Here is a 26426-nt window from a genome sequence, read left to right as displayed (position 1 = left end):
TATAGAGAGACGGTCTGTACTATAGAGAGACGGTCTGTACTATAGAGAGACTGTCTGTACTATAGAGAGACGGACTGTACTATAGAGAGACGGTCTGTACTATAGAGAGACGGTCTGTACTATAGAGAGACGGTATGTACTATAGAGAGACGTCTGTACTATAGAGAGACGGTCTGTACTATAGAGAGACGGTCTGTACTATAGAGAGACGGCCTGTACTATAGAGAGACGGTCTGTACTATAGAGAGACGGTCTGTACTATAGAGAGACGGTCTGTACTATAGAGAGACGTCTGTACTATAGAGAGACGGTCTGTACTATAGAGAGACGGTCTCTCGGTCTGTACTATAGAGAGACGGTCTGTACTATAGAGACGTCTGTACTATAGAGAGACGGTCTGTACTATAGAGAGACAGTCTGTACTATAGAGAGACGGTCTGTACTATAGAGACGGTCTGTCCTATAGAGAGACGGTCTGTACTATAGAGAGACGGTCTGTACTATAGAGAGACGTCTGTACTTTAGAGAGACGGTCTGTACTATAGAGAGACGGTCTGTACTATAGAGAGACGGTCTGTACTATAGAGAGACGGTCTGTACTATAGAGAGACGGTCTGTACTATAGAGAGACGGTCTGTACTTTAGAGAGACGGTCTGTACTATAGAGAGACGGTCTGTACTATAGAGAGACGGTCTGTACTATAGAGAGACGGTCTGTACTATAGAGAGACGGTCTGTACTATAGAGAGACGGTCTGTACTATAGAGAGACGGTCTGTACTATAGAGAGACGGTCTGTACTATAGAGAGACGGTCTGTACTATAGAGAGACGGTCTGTACTATAGAGAGACGGTCTGTACTATAGAGAGACGTCTGTACTATAGAGAGACGGTCTGTACTATAGAGAGACGTCTGTACTATAGAGAGACGGTCTGTACTTTAGAGAGACGGTCTGTACTATAGAGAGACGGTCTGTACTATAGAGAGACGGTCTGTACTATAGAGAGACGGTCTGTACTATAGAGAGACGGTCTGTACTATAGCTCTACAGCGTGTTTTGGAATAAGTAGTGCCTCAGTGGGCATGTAGCATTTCCTATCTCTCTACCAGAGGGAGTTGTGTACTATGAAGGGAGGCTGGGGGGTTCTGCTGTGTCTGGGTACAGTAACAGAGTGCCAGGATCATCTCTAAGAGTAATGGCATAGAATGAGGGAGAGAGGGAGGGGGGAAGGAGAGAGAGGGAGGGGGGAAGGAGAGAGAGGGAGGGGGGAAGGAGAGAGAGGGAGGGAGGGGGAAGGAGAGAGAGATATAAGAGGTAGAGGATGAGAGAGTCTAATCCCTCTGTACAATCCAGCAGCCTGACTGAGAGGTGATAAAAAATAATCTGACATTAAAAATGCATGTGTGAGGAGCATCTGTGCAAACAGCCTAGTTATCAGGACTGTTTCTAAAATCTAAATAAACAATGTCTGTCTATTGGTGGATAGGAAACAAGTTCGCTCCAGTCCAAAGTCTATAGAGGGACCTCAGAATAAAGACAAAGGCCTACTGTAAAGACTGAGGTATCTTAGACATATGACAACGTAAACAGAAAGGTATCAAGTTTGATAATGCGATACTAAATACGGCTAACCTGGAGGCTCCTTAATTAATTTAATAGAGTATCATAGACTGATCTTACCATTATGTCAGCATATTATAATGGAGTTACTGTAAGCTGCACTCTATGGCTTCCTTACACAAAGAGAGATTGAAAAAATAGCAAAAGTAGGGGAGACTAGACATGCAGGGAATGAAATTGATATTTTGCATGAATAAAACCAGCTGCTGGGGCCCAGACTAGGGATGAGCATGAGTGTTGTCACGATACAAGAATTTTGACTTCGATACCGATACCAGGTTTAGTATCACAATACTCAATACCAAAATGATACCACGGCAAAAAATGCAGGGAGAATGTGATTTTTCCCAGTTTGTTCAGGTTTATGCTCGCAAAAAATACACTTTTTAAAAGATAGAAAAACAACTAAATTGTACAATGCTTAAACCACATCAGGGGATGACTTTTGAAGTCTAGGACAAATCTAAGAAATTTCTATTTTTTAGTGTAGATACCCTTTAATTCAAGTGCACACACTTAGCACTGTTGTTTGGTTAGCAGTGTTTCTGTAGCACATGTGTGATGGAGTTTGCAAAACAATTGGCCACTGAATTGATGCAAATAATAATGATTCTGCCAGGTAGGCATAGGCTACTTTGAAGTTAACTTTTTATTGAGAAGGTTTTTGGGAAAAGCTTTCCATCTAGCCGAAGACTGTTATCATTAACATACATAATGGTTACACAAAGTGAGACATAAGCGCACCGCACACAGACGGGGGCATTCCTGTGTCGTTGCCTCTTCAGAAAATTGCAGGGAATACGAATCACTGATGCATTCTGTTCATGTGTTATGATAAACTAATTAATAAATGTTCTAATAAGTTCAATACATTTAGTTCATTTCCAAATGTGAGACACATTTGATAGAAGAACCAAAAGTTTAAAAAAGCCACAGCACCATCCTGTCAAATGACATTCCTGCTGATAGTTTCACATTCCCCAAGGTGACCTGGTCAGTCTAGTATCTCTCTCTGTCTATCTGACTGACTGACTGACTGACTGACTGGCTGACTGACTGGCTGACTGGCTGGCTGGCTGGCTGGCTGGCTGGCTGTCTGACTGGGAGGTCAGAGGCCAATAACTTCCTTCCAGTCTGGGCTGTGTGCTAATCGTTTCAGCAAACAGTGACCTGGCCATGGTCATCAAGGGACAGCATCAATGCAGGTGGGCCCTAGAGCTCTGTGTAGTATAGTAGTAGAGTCATAGCTGATGTCTCTCGAAATGAAATGGCTCAGAAACATGGAAACCAAGACATCACTTTTAGCTACATTTCAATGGTGAGGTCTTTTTGGATGCCTTTGGGATCTTTCCCATGTCCCTTTTAGAAGTCAATGGATTTTGTATGACAGTACAGGCCGTCTGAATGAGAACATTTACAGGGAGTTTTTACGAGCGCAGGTTCAGGCACGCTGTTTCAATCTCTTACATATACAGTCTTTCAAACACACACACACACACATCTTCCTCCCACAGGGAGCTGTGCTGACATACACTTCTAACATGGCATGGATGTCAGCTTCTATGGTAGTTTGGAAACAGAGCAGGCTTTCTGTCCAGCTCTCAGAGGGAGAGTTAGTAGTGTATAGTCCTCTCCTGCCAGGGTTGGTTCTTTCCCTCCATTGCTTCAGATGACAGGGGTGTGTTGACGGGTCCTGGCAGTACTGCCCTCTGGACACACACAGGCCAGTCCCCCACACACTGGCACAGCCATTCAGCCCAGGCCATTCCAGCGCTGCTCTCCATGGAAACTGCACCCCAAACACAGACCAAAAGCTGGAAAAGTTAACGGAGACTCAAATACTAATTTGTCTCACAGGGATGCAGAAAAGAAACCCTTTTACATATTACAGCACCAGTGTTTGTTCAGCATGCCTTTCTCTGACACACACACACACACACTCACAGGCCTACGATCTCTTTCTCTCATGCACAGGCAGACAGGCATTGAGGCAATCAGTTACTGTTCGATTGAACGTTAGAATGGGCAAAACGAGTAAGCTAAGCGACTTTGAGCGTGGTATGATCGTTGGTCCTAGGCGCGCCGGTTCCAGTATCTCAGAAATGGCTGGCCTCCTGGGCTTTTCACGCACGACAGTGTCTAGAATTTACAGAGAATGGTGCAACAAACAAAAAACATCCATTCAGCGGCAGTGGGCGAAAACAGCTTGTTGAGAGGTCGAAGGAGAATGGCAAGAATTGTGCAAGCCAACAGGCGGGCCACAAACAGGAAATAGCGGCGCAGTACAACAGTGGTGTGCAGAACGGCATCTCAAAACGCACAACTCGTCGGTCCTCATCACGGATGGGCTATTGCAACAGATGACCACAGAGGGTTCCACTCCTATCAGCTAAAAACAAGAAGAAGCGGCTCCAGTGGGCACGCGATCACCAACACTGGACAATTGAGGTGTGGAAAAACATCGCCTGGTCCGACGAATCCCGGGTTCCTGTTGCGTCATGCTGATGGAAGAGTCCGGATTTAGTATAAACAGTATGAGTCCATGGCCCTGCATGGTGTCAACGGTACAGGGTGGTGGCGGTGATGTGGAGAATGTTAGATACCAATTGAACAATGTTTCAATGCCCCAAAGAATTCAGGCTGTTCTGGAGGTAAAGGGGGGTCCAACCCGGTACTAGATTTGTGAACCTAATAAACTGCCATTGGAAAGTATTCAGACCCCTTGAATTTTTCCACATTTTGGTACGTTACAGCCTTATTCTAAAATTGATTAAATACAACAATACACACAATACCCCACAATAAGAAAGTGAAAACAGGTTTTTAGAAATGTTTGCAAATGTATTACAAATAAAAAAACTATGCTATGAGACTCGAAATTGAGCTCAGGTGCATCCTGTTCCCATTGATCATCATTGAGATGTTTCTACAACTTAATTGGAGTCCACCTGTGGTAAATTCTATTGATTGGACATGATTTGGAAAGGCACACACTTGTCTATATAAGGTCCCACAGTTGACAGCGCACGTCAGAGCAAAAACCAAGCCGTAGAGCTCCGAGATAGGATTGTGTCGAGGCACAGATCTGGGGAAGGGTACCAAAACATTTCTGCAGCATTGAAGGTCCCCAAGAACACAGTGACCTCCATCAATCTTAAATGGAAGAAGTTTGAAACCACCAAGACTCTTCCTAGAGCTGGCCGCCCGGCCAAACTGAGCAATCGGGGGAGAAGGGCCTTGTCAGGGAGGTGACCAAGAACCCGATGGTCACTCTGACAGAGTTCCTCTGTGGAGATGGGAGAACCTTCCAGAAGGACAACCATCTCTGCAGCACTCCACCAATCAGGCCTTTATGGTAGAGTGGCCAGACGGACTTTGCCAAAAGGCACCTAAAGACTCTCAGACCATGAGAAACAAGATTCTCTGGTCTGATGAAACCAAGATTGAACTCTTTGGCCTGAATGCCAAGCGTCACATCTGGAGGAAACCTGGCACCATCCATACGGTGAAGTAGGGTGGTGGCAGGGACTGGGAGACTTGTCAGGTTGGAGGGAAAGATGAATGGAGCAAAGTACAGAGAGATCCTTGATGAAAACCTGCTCCAGAGCGCTCAGGACCTCAGACTGGGGCGAAGGTTCACCTTCCAACAGGAGAACGACCCTAAGCACACAGCCAAGACAACGCAGGAGTGGCTTCGGGACAAGTCTCTGAATGTCCTTGAGTGGCCCAGCCAGAGCCCGGACCCGATCAAAAATAGCTGTGCAGCAACGCTCCCCATCCAACCTGACAGAGCTTGAGAGGATTTGTAGAGAAGAATGGGAGAAACTCCCCAAATACAGGTGTGCCAAGCTTGTAGCGTCATACCGAAGAAGACTCGAGGCTGTAATCGCTGCCAAAGGTGCTTCAACAAAGTACTGAGTAAAGGGTCTGAATACTTATGCAAATGTTATATTTCCGTTTTTTTCTTTTAAATAAATGAGCAAATAATGTTTTTTTTAAACAGTTTTTGCTTTGTCATTGTGGGGTATTGTGCATAGACTGATAAGACATATATTTTTTTAAATCTATTTTAGAATAAGGCTGTAACGTAACAAAATGTGGAAAAAGTCAAGGGCTCTGAATACTTTCCGAATGCACTGTATATCAACCATGTCCACGCCTACAGTAGGGGATGAGTAAGAACCTTCATCATCCTCTCATACAGGTCTTCACATGAACAACATTCATAGTACCTCATACTAAAGAGCCCAGTGATATCCCCCCTCACTACTGCCAAAACAGACTGAAAACTTTCCATGATTGCCCAACAACAACAAAGTGTTCTAGAAAAACAAACAGCCTACGATATACATTACTGATTACCGTTGTAAACATAATTGCTGTGTGCTGTGCTTCAACATGATACCGTACGGCCTACTAATGGAGACATGGAGCGCTAGACTAAGCTATAGGATATGAGACTGAGTTGTAGTGACAAGATGAGGGATCGGATTCCTGCAGTAGTATAGTCTGTGTTTAATGCCACAGAGCAAAGCAGTGCCAACAGCACTGATGAATAATGAAATACCTTTTCCTCCACTTGAAATTCCATGTCCCCACGGGGGCCATTAGAACCGAGCAGCACACACACACACACAGCCTGAGCCACACACAGCAAGGCACAAATTAGCACTCTTCCGACATGCTAATGTTGAGCCCCACATTCACTATACAGTATATACAAAAGTATGTCGACACCCCTTCAAATTAGTAGATTCTGCTATTTCAGCCACACCCATTGCTGACAGGTGTATAAAATCGAGCACACAGCCATGCAATCTCCATAGAAACATTGGCACTAGAATGGCCTTACTGAAGACCTCAGTGACTTTCAACGTGGCACCGTCTGTCCTCGGTTGCAACACTCACTACCAAGTTCCAAACTGCCTCTTGAAGTAACGTCAGCACAAGAACTGTTCGTCGGGCGCTTCATGAAATGGGTTTCCATGGCTGAGCAGCCGCACATAAGCCTAAGATCACCATGCGCAATGCCAAGTGTTGGCTGGAGTGGTGTAAAGCTCGCCGCATTTGAAGCAGTGGAAACACGTTCTCTGGAGTGATGAGTCACGCTTCACCATCTCACAATACGACAGACGAATCTGGGTTTGGCGGATGCAAGGAGAACGCTACCTGCCCGAATGCATAGTGCCAACTGTGAAGTTTGGTGGAGGAGGAATAATGGACTGGGGCTGTTTTTCATGATTCGTGCTGGGCCCCTTAGTTCCAGTGAAGGGAAATATTGACACTACAGCATACAATTACATTCTAGACAATTCTGTGCTTCCAACTTAGTGGCAACAGTTTGGGGAAGGCCCTTTCCTGTTTCAGCATGACAATGCCCCCGTGCACAAAGCGAGGTCCATACAGAAAGGGTTTGTCGAGATCGGTGTGGAAGAACTTGACTGGCCTGCACAGAGCCCTGACCTCAACCCTATCGAACACCTTTGGGATGAATTGGAACGCCGACTGCGAGCCAGGCCTAATCGCCCAACATCAGTGCCCGACCTCACTAATGCTCTTGTGGCTGAATGGAAGCAAGTCCCCGTAGAAATCTTACAACATCTAGTGGAAAGCCTTCCCAGAAGAGTGGAGGCTGTTATAGCAGCAAAGGGGGGACCAACTCCATATTAATGCCCATGATTTTGGAATGAGATGTTCGACAAGCAGGTGTCCACATACTTTTGGTCATGTAGTGTATCATCATCATCATCAAGCCTCTAACTCTGTTTCCAGACACGTTTTTCCTCTCTGGTGCACTAGTGTATAATTCCCGGATGCGGTAGCTGTCATCACTGCATTGAGTTGTGTGGCAGCTTTTGTAAACACTCCTATCTAATCGGTCACAGTCCCGCCCTCTATGCCAAACGAACCCCACCCCTGACCCCGGCCCCGCCTCTGAACCCCCTGCCCCCCCTGGCCCCTGAGAGCTGACAAAGACAGAGGACGGGGTTGGAGAAGATTCATAACAAGCAGTAAACCATGGCCAGAGCCTGGGGGGGTCTGGGGCCAGATATATGGTGTGCCAATGTCCTGCTCTTTGGACCATTTTACAGCCCTCTCAGGGGCACGGCTTATCTAAAGGTCTCCCACTGTTGTCTTGGCTCTTCTCTCCACTTTTGTTACTCTGTTTATTTAGGCTGAGTGAGGGGGCACCAGTCGTGTCTGTAGAGGGGGAAGGCTGTTTGGATGGATTTGGGAGACTGGGAGTATCCAGAGCTATAAGAGATAGTTATATTTGGTTATCTCAGGTGTGCTAAGCCTAATAGACTCAATCTGAACTCAGAGAGTCAGAGAGTCTAACTGTAGACTTTGCCAGAGTTTGCATGATCTACCTTTTGACTAGTTCATATTCGACAGGGGGCTGAGCAACTCTTTAAAAAAGCCATTCTGCACCAAGGGATCTCACATTTTATCAATGTGCTATTCTGTCAGCTACTGAGAGCAATTGTGAAAATTAGTATGGCTCTAGCAGCCGACAAAAATATCTGCGATGAAAACACACCACCCTGTGAGAAGGGAAAAAGAGAGGAAACAGGAAACGGAGAAAGTGAGAACTTTCATATGGGATCCAAGTCCCTCCACAAAGAGAACAATAGACGAGGAGAAACTAGACCTATGCTAATAAGTGAGAAGGGAAAATGTTTTACAGTCAGCATTTCCACTGGCAGACAGGGTAACTTGGGGGTTAGTAGACTGTGGTGTGTCTGCTTTTGGGCAAGAAGCAGTAGTAAAAACAACATTTAAATTAGCGTTTTCAGCAGTGACACCTCCGCTTCTCCTCCAGACACAATTACCAGTTAGTCTGCTTTGGCTGACTTAGCAGAAGGCCATGATTCAACACAAGGCAAACTAACGCAGAGTGTTTATCACAAGCCAAAACAAGACACACGGAGATTTAAAATCCCAGCACTTGTATCTAGAAGCTACACAGTGAAAATACTGTTTTACAGAAAGAGCATCTTATTGGTAGGCCATCCTTTATTCAGAGGTTGTCAGTCTGAGTTCTTTAGGACAGTGTTATTATCATCACACACTTACCCATCTCCATCCTGGTAGTTGACATTCAGTCTCTTCGTGGAGCCCAACAACTCTGCAAAAACACAAAACAGAAAATAAATCAACATACGCTCAGGATATTTTTAGAATAAACACTGTGCTACTGGTTAACCTAGAAACGATTCACTTAAGCCTGGAGGGAAGTTCCTTGCATGGTGCATGTTCAGTTCATGGTTTCCAGTAGTATACTGGATTGGCTTGCTTTTTGGTTGTGCAAAATCTGGAGGTTGAGCATTGTTTTACAATTATTAGTTCACTCATGATCATGTCTTTGCTTGCGAGCTCAAACCGTCTCCAGGTTCAACAAGATCATCTGTGGGAACCAACTCAGTCATTCTAAACGATTATAGAGCATCTGGTTCTGGAGAGGCTGAAGACCTGCAGGCCACAGGACTAAGAGATCCTGGTCCTGATACTCACCCTGATTGGAGGGCTATGGGTCAGGGTTCAGGGTTTAAGGAGAGAGCGACTGACAGTGGAGTGGAGACTCTAGCTAGCTCACCCACCAGTCCCCAAACCAGTGAGACCACTATCCCAAACAAACTGTCCCTCATAGATCTATCCCTTTCTCTCCTCTAGAGGCAGTTCATTAGCCTCTGACCCCAGGCTGACCTATGTGGCCAGGTCAGGAGACAATACACAGTTCAGAGTACAGAGGGAGGGGAGGAGACCTTGTTGTGTCCTTTGATCTTCTCCTACAGATGCCTCTCTATCAGCCTAGTGCGGCTTTGGAAGAAACAATGTTGTCACTCGCCACCACAGGGACTCATATGGTGCTTTTCAAATCAAATCAAATCAAATTTTATTGGTCACATGCGCCGAATACAACAGGTGCAGACATTACAGTGAAATGCTTACTTACAGCCCTTAACCAACAGTGCATTTATTTTTAACAAAAAAAGTAAAAATAAAACAACAACAAAAAAACTGTTGAGAAAAAAAGAGCAGAAGTAAAATAAAATAACAGTAGGGAGGCTATATATACAGGGGGGTACCGGTGCAGAGTCAATGTCCGGGGGCACCGGCTAGTTGAGGTAGTTGAAGTAATATGTACATGTGGGTAGAGTTAAAGTGACTATGCATAAATAATTAACAGAGTAGCAGCAGCGCAAAAGGATGGGTTGGGGGGCAGTGCAAATAGTCCGGGTAGCCATGATTAGCTGTTCAGGAGTCTTATGGCTTGGGGGTAGAAGCTGTTGAGAAGTCTTTTGGACCTAGACTTGGCACTTCGGTACCGCTTGCCGTGCGGTAGCAGAGAGAACAGTCTATGACTAGGGTGGCTGGAGTCTGACAATTTTGAGGGCCTTCCTCTGACACCGCCTGGTATAGAGGTCCTGGATGGCAGGAAGCTTGGCCCCAGTGATGTACTGGGCCGTACGCACTACCCTCTGTAGTGCCTTGCGGTCGGAGGCCAAGCAGTTGCCATACCAGGCGGTGATGCAACCAGTCAGGATGCTCTCGATGGTGCAACTGTAGAATTTTTTGAGGATCTGAGGACCCATGCCAAATCATTTCAGTCTCCTGAGGGGGAATAGGCTTTGTCGTGCCCTCTTCACGACTGTCTTGGTGTGTTTGGACCATGATAGTTCGTTGGTGATGTGGACACCAAGGAACTTGAAGCTCTCAACCTGTTCCACTACAGCCCCGTCGATGAGAATGGGGGCGTGCTCAGTCCTCTTTTTTTTCCTGTAGTCCACAATCATCTCCTTTGTCTTGGTCACGTTGAGGGAGAGGTTGTTGTCCTGGCACCACACGGCCAGGTCTCTGACCTCCTCCCTATAGGCTGTCTCATCGTTGTCGGTGATCAGGCCTACCACTGTTGTGTCGTCGGCAAACTTAATGATGGTGTTGGGAGTCGTGCCTGGCCATGCAGTCATGGGTGAACAGAGAGTACAGGAGGGGACTGAGCACGCACCCCTGAGGGGCCCCCGTGTTGAGGATCAGTGTGGCAGATGTGTTGTTACCTACCCTTACCACCTGGGGGCGCCCCGTCAGGAAGTCCAGGATCCAGTTGCAGAGGGAGGTGTTTAGTCCCAGGATCCTTAGCTTAGTGATGAGCTTAGAGGGCACTATTTCCATCTGGAGTTACCCCCACACCAGGGTGCTGCCAGTGTTTTATGTTAATATAAGCTCTAGTTATTCTGTTTCCATCTGGAGTTTGACACTAAAGACTTGTGGCAGAATCAACAACCTATGCATCATTTAAAGAAGACTGTTGCTTTGTGAGAAGGTGTTAAAGTTCACAGTTAGCCATTGCTATGTAAATGCCAGCTGAAAAGCACCCAGGGCTTTACCATGGCTCCAAGTCAGAGCAGGTCCGCTCGAGCCATGGCCTAGTGAGACAAGGGTGCCGGCCCACGTAGATGGTAACAGAAAAGTCTGAGCCTTTTGGGTAACACACTGGGGTAAATCCTCATTGGAAATGTGCCAATAGTCACTACAGTCGCTATGGGCAACGTCCAGACCTGTCAACTAAACTGATGGAGACATCTCCTGCCCTCCCAAGACGTGATCGACCAATGGCAAGGTCGTTCCCTTGTGTATTTCACTGGCCCTGCTGACACCCCAGGTCTCTTTGACATCTTTCATACAGCAATTTCTCCAAACATAAGCACAGACTCACCAGTTGCATGTGATAAGGAGGAGAGCATTCTTATCAACTTTGTTAATTCCAAACAAAGTCTGTGCTTTGTAGAGTCATGCAGCTCATGCCCTGCATTCAATCAGCATGTCATTGTGATGCCACAGTCATCGTCCATGAGCTGAAAATAGTCACTCATTTCACAGCAAGGTCATTGAGACTATGAATCATCCCAACCAGCGGCAGACACAGTAGTCGTCATACAGTTTAATGTCAGACACTAAGCGTTTGTCATCTGCTGTAATAGTAATAGAGGTCTGTGAGGCAGCGCTCCATCCATGTCAGCTGGTCATAAGATAGATAGAGTCTGCACTTGTGTTCTAGTCTCCCATGGCGTCTGTGAAGGTGTGTCAGCCGCTGTGAGGGTCACTGTTTGCTATGAGTTCAGCGAGGTCAAAGGGCAGGCCACAGGGGGTTAACACAGAACCGATTGGGAAAGAAGTCCCAGACACTGGATACACCCACGGTGTGGAGACATGGCGACAGCCCCAGTCTTACTACTGCTCATTATGTCTGAGCAGGAGGCGAGCAAGGCCAAGGTAGCCTCAACAGCCCCAAAACAAGTGCTTTGAAGTGAGCGTCTATTCCAGATCTCTGCTCCACAGCTAGTTTCCCCTTGGGGATCTCTGTGGCTCTTTGATTATGACCTCAATTCCATAATTAATTAGATGTATTAAACATTGCTTGTCGCAGTCAAGTCATGGGAACACAATCCCCCCTCCAAAAAGGTTTTCAGAACACTTTGCTGGCCGTGTAACAAACACACACTGACATCAAACTCCTCTCTTGTGACTGACAGCACAGGCTGCCTGGCCTTCTCTTCATTACAGGAACCAGTCGCTGATGCTAACTATTGCAGCAAATTGCCCATTGAAGCTTTCACCTGCTGCACATTTGTTAAAAGTTATTTTTAAGGTAGTTTATGGAGAGGGGGGAAAGCGCTGCCTGTTCGGTTACAACGTTTTGAGGACTCCATATATTTTTTTAATTTAAGCTGAAAGTATAACGTACCATAGGTTTGGTGCCGCAAGAATGCTGGGCAAAAGGGAGATTTTGCTAAAGTCTGCACATTTGAGAATTCTGTCTTGGAACAAGTTCATGAATTCAAGTCGCAGCCTGTGCCTCTGGTGCGACTGGCAGAAACAGAATCTGTTGTAAAATCTCTGACTAAAATTAGACAACCACTATGAGTATCAAAACTATGATTATATGTTATTTCATAAAAGAGCAGGCAACGCCTCAGAAATCCATTTTGTTTCTGGGGCTCAAATGACTACACTTACGTCCAGGCAATAAACATACAAAAGTTTAGGTCATAATTTTCTTTCTGCACTCATTGTGGTGTAGAACAGAGACCAGGCCACCATTATCCATCCAAAATGTGAGTTAGGACCAGCTCTGTTATAGAAGAAAGAGCTTTCAAAAGTAGGCCTTGTCGAAAACTGCTCTGTGAAAAACGCCAGCAGTCCGCCATATTCCTGCCATTTATGACTTCATTCCCGAGATTCAAGCTTTAAGTTGCAATAAAGAAACCCTGATGGCTTTAAAGGACATTTTTTTAAACGCCACGTCTACATCTTCCAGATTTATTGTGAGTAAATCCATATGGCTGTTTAGTATGGTTTTGAATGGCTGCATGGCTGGTTTTGGTCCAACACTAAAATAAAATAAAATCACTACTATGGTATCCGCCTGTCGCAATAACAGGAGTTACTGTGACTGGCATCACTCAATAAACCAGTAAATAAAGAGGACCACTGCCAAGATGATTATACATCCCTTTACCCCTCTGTTCACATATCTTTCATTGTTTTTGAGGATATATTATACTCAAATAGTAACAAATTAGATCTACTACAGTAGTGGTTTAACAGCTGGCCATCTTCCTCCTCGGTAGCTGCCCCTTAGGTGGATTCAGCTAGTCAGCGAGGAAACATCTTGTTTGGATGATTAAAGGGCAGAAGAAAGCCCTTTCCTCCCCTCGCGTTATGGAGGCCTGATTGTTTAGTATCTGAGACAGTATCAGTGTTTGATCCGACCGCACCATTTGAAGACTCAAGTGTGTCACCGGAAACCCCGGGTCCACAATCAGGCTGGTGGATTCCAGCGACTTCACAGCTCTGCTGTGCTCCTCAGGCTCTCACAGGCCTGGCACTGGAACACAGGAAGCTGCATGTAGTTTGGCTAAGGAAGGAACGGGACGGGACCTGCAGCGCCTTAGAGCCTCTTAACACCTACTACACTTTTCGTACAAATACCGTCCGCTACACATATTACTCAACTGTAAACTTGCGTACTTGCTACAACTCGACCGCTACCTCCAGAGGTAGCGCACGACACTCGCCAAACAGTTGCCCCCCTTGAAACAGGGCAGTGCAAACAGAATTGTCTCGTTAAGCCAACACTCCTACAGTATAAATGGTAATAGCATAGCAATTTTTTTGAAACAGCTGAAATGTATAATGTTTGAGGCTCGTTTTATTGAGTTTTTATCTGGAATTGCAGTAACAGCCTGCTACATTCTAGGGATGAGTATGAGTAATTGAGTATTCGAACGGACGTAAAAACTCGATCTTTAACCAGAGATTTTTTTTTTTTTATACTGTAAAACTATTTGGTCAAAAAAAGTTATTGAAGACAATGTTCTTTTGCTTTGACACTAATGTTCAATTTGTACATGTGCATTTGCGGAACACAACAAAAAAGAAACCAAGCCAAGCGTCACACATTTCTGCTCCCTAAATTCCCTTTACCCTCCCTGTTTCACACACTCAATTGGGTTCCGACCGCTCCCTCTACACACGTGTGCTGAGTGCACACACAAGCTCCTGTTAGGCCTACATAAATAAATGCCTATAAAAACGGACCTAACTGATGGGATACACAAGCTACATTCCCTTTCCAAATGACGTCAGTTTTATCACAAATTCAAAATGGACTGGTTGACTGAATTAGGGAAATATGTCTTCCAACAACGAGCTGCAATTTTGGAATAATTGTGTCCTGTCTATTTTCTGCTTAGGCTACTTTGCGAACTGCTAGTTCCATTTAGAATTGGTTAGCCTAGGCTATAACCCCCCTAAACATAGACAGTGAAAATATGTTAAAACATTAGTTTGATAAAGACAAAAAGCATATTTTCATCAGAATCATTAAGCCTAGGCCTACTCACCAAACAGATGTCATGGCCGTAATTCATCCCCATGCAATGTTCAATGTGGAATTGTTATTCTATTTAGAAAATTCCAGAGAACAGGCAGAATAAACTAAATAGAACGTCTGTATATCGAAAAGAAGACAGATTTTGGTTTGTAACCCTGAAAAAATTGTATTTCAACTCGACAAATTTACACAGTTTCAAATGACCACTCTTTGAGAATAACTTTTCCAGACACTAGATGCGCATCACTTTTTATTCTGTTGTATTACAGCATGTTTTTTAAAACTATATAATTAGTTGTGTCTTGGCTGTGATAAGGGCTCTGGAAATAAGAGCATCTTGTCTGATAAATTAAGAAAACAAGGCTATGCACAGCCACATGCTTCTACAAGGAAGCGCCTCAGCTGAGGTTACTGCGTTTTTGAAGATTGTGTTGCACGATATAATATAACCAGTTAATAATCCGGTTTCAATAAACTAATCTTAACTGGCATTTGTTTTTTTATTGACTGAATATACAGTGCATTCGGAAAGTATTCAGACCCCTTCCCTTTTTCCACATTTTGTTATGTTACAGCCTTATTCTAAAATTGATTAAATAAAACATTTTCCTCATCGGTCTACACACAATACCCCATAATGACAAAGCAAAAACAGTTTTTTAGACATTTTTGCAAATGTATTAAAAATAAAAAACAGAAATACCTTATTTACATAAGTATTCAGCCCCTTTGCTATGAGACTCGAAATTGAGCTCAGGTGCATCCTGTTGCCATTGATCATCCTTCAGATGTTACTACAATTTGATTGGAGTCCACCTGTGGTAAATTCTATTGATTTGATGATTTGGAAAGGTACACACCTGTCTATACAAGGTCCCACAGTTGACAGTGCATGTCAGAACAAAAACCAAGCCATGAGTTCGAAGGAATTGTCCGTAGAGCTCCGAGACAGGATTGTGTCAAGGCACAGATCTGGGGAAGGGTACCCAAAAAATTCTGCAGCATTGAAGATCCCCAAGAACACGGCGGCCTCCATCATTCTTAAATGGAAGAAGTTTGGAACCACCAAGACTCTTCCTAGAGCTGGCCGCCCAGCCAAACTGAGCAATCGGGGGAGAAGGGCCTGTGTCAGAGAAGTGACCAAGAACCCGATGGTCACTCTGACAGAGCTCCAGAGTTCCTCTGTGGCGATGGGAGAACCTTCCAGAAGGACAACCATCTCTGCAGTACTCCACCAATTAGGCCTTTATGGTAGAGTGGCCAGACGGAAGCCACGCCTCAGTAAAAGGCACATGACAGCCCGCTTGGAGTTTGCCAAAAGGCACCTAAAGGACGCAGACCATGAGAAACAAGATTATCTGGTCTGATGAAACCAAGATTGAACTCTTTGGCCTGAATGCCAAGCGTCACGTCTTGAGGAAACCTGGCACCATCCCTACGGTGAAACATAGTGGTGGCAGCATCATGCTGTGGGGATGTTTTTCAACGGCAGGGACTGGGAGACTAGTCAGGATCAAGGGAAAGATGAACGGAGCAAAGTATAGAGAGATCCTTGATGAAAACCTGCTCCAGACTGGGGGGACGGTTCACCTTCCAACAGGACAACGACCCTAAGCACACAGCCAAGACAATAATAATAATAATAATAATAATATGCCATTTAGCAGACGCTTTTATCCAAAGCAACTTACAGTCATGCGTGCATACATTTTTGTGTATGGGTGGTCCCAGGGATCGAACCCACTACCTTGGCGTTACAAGCGCCGTGCTCTACCAGTTGAGCTACAGAGGACCCCGACAACACAGGAGTGGCTTCAGGACAAGTCTGTGAATGTCCTTGAGTGGCCCAGCCAGAGCCCGGACCTGAAAATAGCAGTGCAGCGACGCTCCCCATTCAACCTAACAGAGCTTGAAAGGATCTGCAGAGAAGAATGGGAGAAACTCCCCAAATACAGGTGTGCCAAGCTTATAGCGTCATACCCAAGAAGACTCGATGCTGTAATCGCTGCCAAAGGTGCTTCAACAAAGTTCTGAGTAAAAGGGTCTGAATACTTATGTAAATGTGATATTTCAGTTTTTTATTTTTTATACAGTTGTTAAAATGTCTAAAAACGTTTTTGTTTTGTCATTATGGGGTATTGTGTGTAGACTGATGAGGGAAAAAAACGATTTAATCCATTTTAGAATAAGGCTGTAACGTAACAAAATGTGGAAAAAATCAAGGGGTTTGAATACTTTCTGAAGGCAATTAGAATTTGTTATCTGTAATGGTTATGATAAATGCGCACATATTTTTTTTCCAGTGCGGGACTTCTGTTCTAAAAAATTTGGGGGAGAACTCCAAAGAAAATCAAGTGAGTACTCGAAGAGTCAAAAAATGACAAATGCCCATCCTGGCTGCACTGAGCCACGTAAAACTATGGAAGCCCATCTCCACAGATGATAAAATAAACCCTTTAAATGGTAGGTAGCATAAACGGAACCACATGTAACATATGGATTTGCATTAGTATACGCATTGAAAGTCCCAATGTAAAGTTACACTTCACTTTTCTATTTTTAGAGTTATTACATCAGAATTCCGAAGAATGCCGAAGTCATGTCGGAAAATGTTTTTCTAAGGGTGGGATGTAATATGGATTACCCAGCAAGTCCAACAGTAATAACATCAAATGAAACCAAATATTTTGCACTCATGACTACTGGTTTCAATTACATTTTCAGGGAACTTACAAGCAAATACTTTATGAATTTGTTGTTACAAATCAACTTGCAAGGTTGCTAGCCAACTATCCCGCTAACCTTAGCCCTACCAGCTAACGTTACATTAGCACAGCTTGAATCAGATATTTGCTATCAACAGCTAAATTAAAGTAAACCAACGTTTTGGAAATGCATAATGCCATCTAACCAGTTATCAAAGAATATTATCAAAGAATGTTAGCTATATGCAGTTATTTTTGCCAGCAAGCTAGCCAGCCAGCTAACTATTTAGCCAACTAGCTATTAGCCTAGCCAGCCTAGCCAACCACCAAGCCAGAGCCCAACAACTGGAGACCAGGTAGAACACAACAAAAACATAACCGCAGACCAAAAGCAAAGAGACAGTAGAGACTTACAGATTGATGGCTGAGGCCCATCCGATGGTAAAACTTTTAATAGAGTGCAGGTTGAGTTAGCTACAAAAGCGAGGGGGAGGCGGGCACTTCACCGGGCTGAGGGAGAGTCAGTGAGGGAATTACAATAGCTAGATTCCAGATGTCAGCTAGCGTGCTAGCACTAAGCCAAGATGGAACAAGTTACAAAACTCCTGTAGGTTACTTCATAGAGAACATGCCGAAAAGTTGACAAAACAAAAAGGAGAACAGACGAGGCACTACAGATCAAGCAGGTATCATTTTCTCTTTCGTTTTGAACCCACGGCAAGAAAGCACCAGAGCATGCCGTGCTAACGGGTTCCCACTAGATAACACAGCCAAAGTCTGAAGAGCATGAGGATGCTAACATTAGCCGGCTTGAACTAGCTACCGAGCTAGCATACGAACCCGGTAGAACAGGGTAGATTCTCCATATGATGTTGAGAAATAGTGCATTGTGGGTAGTTTAGAAGATATCTGGAAATAAGTTCATAAGTAATAACACAAAAACATAACAATATTTGTAGTTATAGGTAACCAGATCATGACTACAACTAAGTTTCTAAGTCTTTGACAACACTGTGTTGTTACTTTGGTGAGTAAAAACTCATCCTTCCTACCCTTTAATTGTCTGCCCATACATGCTTGTGAATTGTTGCATTATTCAAGAGTAAAATATGTTTTGGTTGCATTATTCAATAGTGTAATATGTTTAAGAATAAAAGTGTGTCACTGTTGAATAGTTTTTGCTTACTGGCTTGTGGCTACTGTGATATTTACGGTAAATTTGAGCTGCGGACCAAAAATGTTGCGTTGCCAGCCACAACGAAAGGTACAGTAAAGCAAGTATGTAATGTGAATTGAAAAGCAGAATTATCTTTTCGCCACCCCGCTCCTCACTCTCCTTCATATCTCGTAGTGGGAATAGGGCCTTATCTGCTGAGTAAATGGGGACAGGAACAGTCACAGCGGAGTGCTGGGGTGTTTTTTTTTTGCCTTATCTGAGCTCTGGAACAATGACAGGGTCGCACACAAAGGAGGCCGTTCCCTTGGCCAGTTCCCAGATCCCTGACATTTTTAAACGGCACTGTGAGGCGTCAGAGTGGCTATTCCCCACGTCTAGAGGCAGCGCTGCCAGAGTGGACCACAGCCACAAATTTCAACACAGATCGGTTTTATCTGTTTACTTAGCTTTCCTCAAATCAACAGTTACATGTGGAGAAAAGTCATCACACACTGCTAAGTCCGCTGGATAAAGTTAGGTCCTCAGTTTGCCTGGTGGCTAGCCCTCTCTGGAGCTAGATATTGACCTTTATAGCATTTTGGCAGCAGGAGGCCCACACATTTATCAACACCTACCTGTTCCTGGTGCTAAGAACACCTGCAAAGCTGCACCTGCCTGGTTACATCATAGGAAGCAGTACTCTCACTGCTGTGTCTTGAGGCCCCTTGTGCTGCTGCTCACTCTTCACATCCACTTCCTGTCTGAACACCTGCCTCCATGCCAAAGAGCGGGAAAATCCCTCAGCAATCAGAGCCACAGTTTCAGGAACTCTCGCACTCAAACTATAAGGGGAAGTGCTGTCAGAGATAGAGAGTAGGGAGGGGAAAGTGAAGGCTGGGTGCTTCCTTCTAAGGTAAGCAAGCATTTTTTTGAAATATGGTCATCACCCCTCCTCAGAAGTCTCCATGCCAGACTACCCCATTTTACTTCAGTATACGCAGCTACACAGAGGAGTCCAAACTATCTGGCCTTTAAGAACACAAGGTTAAGAACACTTCAGGGGTAAGATAGGTGTGGCTGATTTTCCTCTCTCTCCATCTCGTGTCCATGACTGTTCTTTCTGCATGGTATTTTCCCACCGTGCACACTGTCCTGGCACATGATAGGACCCCATTGCTGAAGACCACAGTGAAACGGCACACACTCACACTCGGCCGGGCAGAGACAAGCCCATCTCAGTTCACCTCCCGGGCCTCTGGTGGTCCACTTTGTTTATGTGTTGTTTTTCTCAGGGGAGGAATGTACCTCGTATTGTGAGGCAGTTTTCCGGTTCGCGCCATCACCTCCACCTCCTGGGGGTGGTGTATGGGGGTGATCAGAGGGGGCCAGAGTTTTACTGGAGGCACCGTGAGGAAGCACTAGCTGTGTGACCAGGAACCGGAGGTGTAGGAGTGTGTGAGTGACCTTAGGGGCGTTTCGTTGCAATCTGGCTGTGACACGGGGGGGGGCTCTCAGAAACAAAGCAGGGACTTGAGCTGGGCCCCTTCTACACTTCCTTTCCCAAGACCATTGTTCCAAAGAGCGGGAGGCTTAGGCCATTGTGTGAGCTCCCTCCCAGGGGAGGGAGAAAGGGAGACAGAGGGATAGAGAGAGAGGTCCCTAAGCTCGCAAACCTTCTCTCTCCCTAAACTCTGTGTTCCTCCATCTCACCGACACTCCTCCTCCCTCTCTCTTTCATTCTCTCTCTTCCTCCACCTCTCCCTTTTTTTCTGCACTCTATTTTCCCCTCGTTCCCCCGGCTCTTCCTCTGATGATTAGAGTAATGCCTGAGAAGCAGGGAGTTCCTCCTGCTCCATTCACAATTCATTATGCAGCCTACACGCAAACCAGGACCACCTCTAGTACACAACAGAGGAACCAGACACAGACAACCAGCTTCTCACACAATCAAGTAACCAAAAAACAACCCCCCTATTAAAAGAGTACAAATGCACTTTCATAAAAAGGGGAAAAACATTATTTAAGCAACTGAGCAATTACTTAGTCCCCTGTAGCTCAGTTGGTAGAGCATGGCGCTTGCAACGCCAGGGTTGTGGGTTCGTATGAAAAATGTCTGCACTCACTAACTGTAAGTCGCTCTGGATAAGAGCGTCTGCTAAATGACTAAAATGTAAAATGTAAACATGTAGCCTCATTTGTGTCAATCCCTTCAAAAATGAATTCTGATCAGAGCAAGGGGACAAGGGGAAAAGGGCCCCCTCCTGCCCTAAGCAGTGCCCTACTGATCCAGACCTTTCACACACTTCAGCCTCTCCACAGAGGAATGTGTACGCTGCTGTACTGTAGCGTCTAACTGCCTGCCCACACCTGCTGCCCCACGCCTCCGAAGCTTTACTCACGCCACACTCTTATCAGGACACAAGAAAAGGCAGATAACACCAACATCAGACACGTAGCAGCGCAGATAAGAGCAAGATTGTTCTCTCCCCATCATATCTGGGCCTGTCCTCCTCTCCTGGCCCTCTAGGCTCCAACAAGCTATGTCCTAATGGCTGACAAGAATGTCAACATGCATGGTCTAATGCATGAGGCTGAATAGAGTTGAGGCTCCCAAGGTTTCATTTGAGATGAAGTGGAGTGAAACCTGAGGCCCATGTGTTGTCTTCCCAGTCCGGCTCTGGCTCAGCCAGTGGGGAGTCTGGGGTTCGGAGCCTGGGCCAGCTTGGCACGGGGAGTAGCACCACGGTATGTAAATAAAAGAGCGCTGCAGATGGGCCTGGAGGAGTGTGTGGTCACACACGGACACGGCACGCCAGAGGGCCAACACTAACACCAGCAGAAGAGATGAGCTTTGAAACGCACATGTACACACACACACAAACAACACCCCGGGTCAAGGGGGTGTTTATGGGAAATTGTGATTTGCCCTGTCAGTAGTTGAAACTGCTGGTGTCCCAAATTGCCTGTAATGACTTCACACAGCCATTTTGTTGTCATCTGGAACTTTTTGGGGTCAGTGACAACAGTCAGTAACTCCTTTCTGTCACTCTGTAGAAGTACTACTGATCCCATTACAGTCAGCAAAGATTGAATTAATTCACTCATACTGGGGAGGGACTAAGAAGAAAACAATTCCCTGAATCCACCTATCTCATGAGGAGTTGAAAAGGTTGTGAAGGACAACACTAGAACTGCTAAAGCAGTCATCTGGACTGCTCATAAAAATAAATACAAATTAAGTCATGCCCCCCTCAGTCCTTTACTTTTCCTAAATAACCCTATACATCCCGCTGTTGCAATTAGAATCTTTAATATCACAAACATAACTGGGGTTTAAGAGGGCATGTCATTTTTTGTATGGTTTTCATTTACATTACATTTACATTTACGTCATTTAGCAGAGCAAGATTGTTTTCCCCCTCTGCCCCTCCTTTTACTGACAGTAGGGCCTACTCCACTCCTTCTCCCAACAGTAAGGCCTGCTCCACTACTTCTACTGACAGTAGGGCATGCTCCACTCCTACTGACAGTAGGGCCTGCTCCACTCCTACTGACAGTAGGGCCTGCTCCACTCCTTCTCCCGACAGTAGGGCCTGCTCCACTCCTTCTACTGACAGTAGGGCCTGCTCCACTCCTTCTTCCGACAGTAGGGCCTGCTCCACTCCTTCTCCCGACAGTAGGGCCTGCTCCACTCCTTCTACTAACAGTAGGGCCTGCTCCACTCCTTCTCCCGACAGTAGGGCCTGCTCCACTCCTACTGACAGTAGGGCCTGCTCCACTCCTTCTCCCGACAGTAAGGCCTGCTCCACTCCTTCTCCCGACAGTAGGGCATGCTCCACTCCTTCTACTGACAGTAGGGCCTGCTCCACTCCTTCTCCCGACAGTAGGGCCTGCTCCACTCCTTCTCCCGACAGTAGGGCCTGCTCCACTCCTTCTACTGACAGTAGGGCCTGCTCCACTCCTACTGACAGTAGGGCCTGCTCCACTCCTTCTCCCGACAGTAGGGCCTGCTCCACTCCTTCTACTGACAGTAGGGCCTGCTCCACTCCTTCTTCCGACAGTAGGGCCTGCTCCACTCCTTCTCCCGACAGTAGGGACTGCTCCACTCCTTCTACTAACAGTAGGGCCTGCTCCATTCCTTCTCCCGACAGTAGGGCCTGCTCCACTCCTACTGACAGTAGGGCCTGCTCCACTCCTTCTCCCGACAGTAGGGCATGCTCCACTCCTTCTACTGACAGTAGGGCCTGCTCCACTCCTTCTCCCGACAGTAGGGCCTGCTCCACTCCTTCTCCCGACAGTAGGGCATGCTCCACTCCTTCTACTGACAGTAGGGCCTGCTCCACTCCTTCTCCCGACAGTAAGGCCTGCTCCACTCCTTCTCCCGACAGTAAGGCCTGCTCCACTCCTTCTACTGACAGTAAGGCCTGCTCCACTCCTTCTCCCGACAGTAGGGCCTGCTCCACTCCTTCTCCCGACAGTAGGGCCTGCTACACTCCTTCTACTGACAGTAGGGCCTGCTCCACTCCTTCTCCCGACAGTAGGGCCTGCTCCACTCTTTCTCCCGACAGTAGGGCCTGCTCCACTCCTTCTACTGACAGTAGGGCCTGCTCCACTCCTTCTCCTGACAGTAGGGCCTGCTCCACTCCTTCTACTGACAGTAGGGCCTGCTCCACTCCTTCTCCCGAAGAGTAGGGCCTGCTCCACTCCTTCTACTGACAGTAGGGCCTGCTCCACTCCTTCTCCTGACAGTAGGGCCTGCTCCACTCCTTCTACTGACAGTAGGGCCTGCTTCACTCCTTCTCCCGACAGTAGGGCCTGCTCCACTCCTTCTACTGACATTAGGGCCTGCTCCACTCCTTCTACTGACAGTTGATGGCGCTGTGCCCAGTTGATAATCACCTCGATAATTGCCTCGAAACTGAACCGAAACTATACCGAAACTAATTTCACACATATAACAACAGATTAAATAAATGAAAATATGATGGGGAGAAAGGGGGAAGGGAAGCGAATGTTGCATAATTATGTCATCACCAATTGTGAATGAAGAACAGGGCGGGCCATTTTATTGTATTGATCCATTCTAATTATAATCTCAAAATGGTATGTACCCTATTAGCCTATTCTCCAGAATAAAATAAAAGTAAATCGCCTTTGAGTATGGACTGTATTATTATGCATACTGGATGGACTGGTTACCTTATGCTACGCTCCAAACTTTCTATCCATGAGTCTGGGAGAAAACATCTAGGCCTAGGCGATGCTGTTGGCTCATGGATTTTGAATAGCCTAGAAATAGTTTTTTTTTTTTATATTTTCCTAATTAATAGGCTGAGACATTACCTTTAGCTACAGAATATCTCACCACCGTCCATTTCCATCTCCTCCATGACAATAACCGTCTGACAAAATGTAATGACCGCCACAGCCCTAGCTAGACCAATTATGCACCAAAGACCTCTTAAATCATTTTTTAAATGTTTTTCTGCCGTGCGTAATATGCGGTAGGCTATGTATTTTATAACAGCCCAATCATTATTTAAAATCCGATTATTATTTTATTTTTTTGCGGGCTTTGGCTCATATATAGGCCTATGCATAAGCTCTAATATGCGTATGAGCTTTTGAATTAATCATCAACTTAGAAAGCGCTGTCCATTTCGTTGTGTTAGGCTTTGAAACAACATCCACAATGACCATGTTTTCCACTCAGTTTCAACCTGCTGTTGAACTTCTTTATTCAAATTGATCAATCACAGTGAGGTGAGTTTTAAAAGGACGATAATGTTTTGATGATAAGTGTTTGGTGTGATTTCCGACTGCATTTGCATTGATGTCAGAGTGGTTAGAGGGACAATAGAGCCCTGAGTACCAGGCCATTAGCGACCTTGTGGTCGTTAGCGATTTGGGTACTACCAACACATGTCCAGAGTGCATAAGAGGAGAATACTGCGGTCATGACTCATGACTGCTGTTGTAGCATAATACTGTCACTGCAATAGCCCTAACCCTGTATCAGTCCAACCAATCCAAGCAGTCTTATCAGTCTACTCTGGCCTACTTGGAGTACACAGTGAGAGCGTGCGTAATTTACAATGGCAAGAAGACCAACACGAATGGATGCACATGCTAAGTTAGCTTTGCTACAAAATCTGAATGAAAACGACTCAGATGGTGGGGAAGAAATTAATCATGACATCTCTGATTATTCTTCAGATTCTGAGCCTCAGCCTGAACATAAGCCTAGGCACTAAAAAGACAGAACGGTGCGCACTGAACAGGTGCCCGCACTACCACCAAATGAAACAGTGATTAGAACAAGCCAGTGACAATGCTACGGGCCGATTATCAGCACAAAATGTCATCACTGAGAGAGCAGGCCCTACATCTCAAGCAAAAAACATCATCAGCAATGCACTCACCAGCTTTCATTGTTTATGTGACATGGACATGCTCCAACTGATGCCACTGTGTGAAGATGCACACAATGTAAACAAGAGCTGACAATAATTAACTATATTTGACTGCTGTCATTGACACATATTCATTATAATGCCATTATTGCTTTAGTGCTGATTTACACTATTTATCAAGCACACTTGGTGCTTATAATGACGTTTAGGCTACTGATGTTTTCATCATTTCACCGCGCGTCTTGCTGACCGTGCGTCTTGGTGGTTGGGGATTATTATAATTTTTTGTCCTAAAAATAAATTGTTACCGCGTTCCAAAACATATACAGTGGGGGAAAAAAGTATTTAGTCAGCCACCAATTGTGCAAGTTCTCCCACTTAAAAAGATGAGAGAGGCCTGTAATTTTCATTATAGGTACACATCAACTATGACAGACAAATTGAGAAAAAAAAATCCAGAAAATCACATTGTAGGATTTTTAATGAATTTATTTGCAAATTATGGTGGAAAATAAGTATTTGGTCACCTACAAACAAGCAAGATTTCTGGCTCTCACAGACCTGTAACTTCTTCTTTAAGAGGCTCCTCTGTCCTCCACTCGTTACCTGTATTAATGGCACCTGTTTGAACTTGTTATCAGTATAAAAGACACCTGTCCACAACCTCAAACAGTCACACTCCAAACTCCACAAAGAGCTGTCAAAGGACACCAGAAACAAAATTGTAGACCTGCACCAGGCTGGGAAGACTGAATCTGCAATAGGTAAGCAGCTTGGTTTGAAGAAATCAACTGTGGGAGCAATTATTAGGAAATGGAAGACATACAAGACCACTGATAACCTCCCTCGATCTGGGGCTCCACGCAAGATCTCACCCCGTGGGGTCAAAATGATCACAAGAACGGTGAGCAAAAATCCCAGAACCACACGGGGGGACCTAGTGAATGACCTGCAGAGAGCTGGGACCAAAGTAACAAAGCCTACCATCAGTAACACACTACGCCGCCAGGGACTCAAATCCTGCAGTGCCAGACGTGTCCCCCTGCTTAAGCCAGTACATGTCCAGGCCCGTCTGAAGTTTGCTAGAGTGCATTTGGATGATCCAGAAGAGGATTGGGAGAATGTCATATGGTCAGATGAAACCAAAATATAACTTTTTGGTAAAAACTCAACTCGTCGTGTTTGGAGGACAAAGAATGCTGAGTTGCATCCAAAGAACACCATACCTACTGTGAAGCATAGGGGTGGAAACATCATGCTTTGGGGCTGTTTTTCTGCAAAGGGACCAGGACGACTGATCCGTATAAAGGAAAGAATGAATGGGGCCATGCATCGTGAGATTTTGAGTGAAAACCTCCTTCCATCAGCAAGGGCATTGAAGATGAAACGTGGCTGCGTCTTTCAGCATGACAATGATCCCAAACACACCGCCCGGGCAACGAAGGAGTGGCTTCGTAAGAAGCATTTCAAGGTCCTGGAGTGGCCTAGCCAGTCTCCAGATCTCAACCCCATAGAAAATCTTTGGAGGGAGTTGAAAGTCCGTGTTGCCCAGCGACAGCCCCAAAACATCACTGCTCTAGAGGAGATCTGCATGGAGGAATGGGCCAAAATACCAGCAACAGTGTGTGAAAAC

The 26426-nt window shown here is 45.5% G+C and overlaps 1 protein-coding gene across 7 annotated transcripts in view; it reads right to left on the bottom strand.

Moving 5' to 3' along the window:
- Positions 1-26426, bottom strand: part of LOC121551101 (caskin-2) — an 86192-nt gene that overhangs the window by 33394 nt on the left and 26372 nt on the right. For all 7 annotated transcript variants that reach the window (XM_041863641.2, XM_041863639.2, XM_041863640.2 and 4 more), the window contains exon 3: positions 8699-8750. In XM_041863641.2, coding sequence (XP_041719575.2) covers positions 8699-8750 — 52 coding nt within the window. The remainder of the gene's footprint in view (positions 1-8698; positions 8751-26426) is intronic.

Source organism: Coregonus clupeaformis, unplaced genomic scaffold, assembly GCF_020615455.1.
Source record: "Coregonus clupeaformis isolate EN_2021a unplaced genomic scaffold, ASM2061545v1 scaf0772, whole genome shotgun sequence".
Lineage (NCBI taxonomy): Eukaryota > Metazoa > Chordata > Actinopteri > Salmoniformes > Salmonidae > Coregonus > Coregonus clupeaformis.
This window is presented reverse-complemented; position numbering and strand designations above follow the sequence as displayed.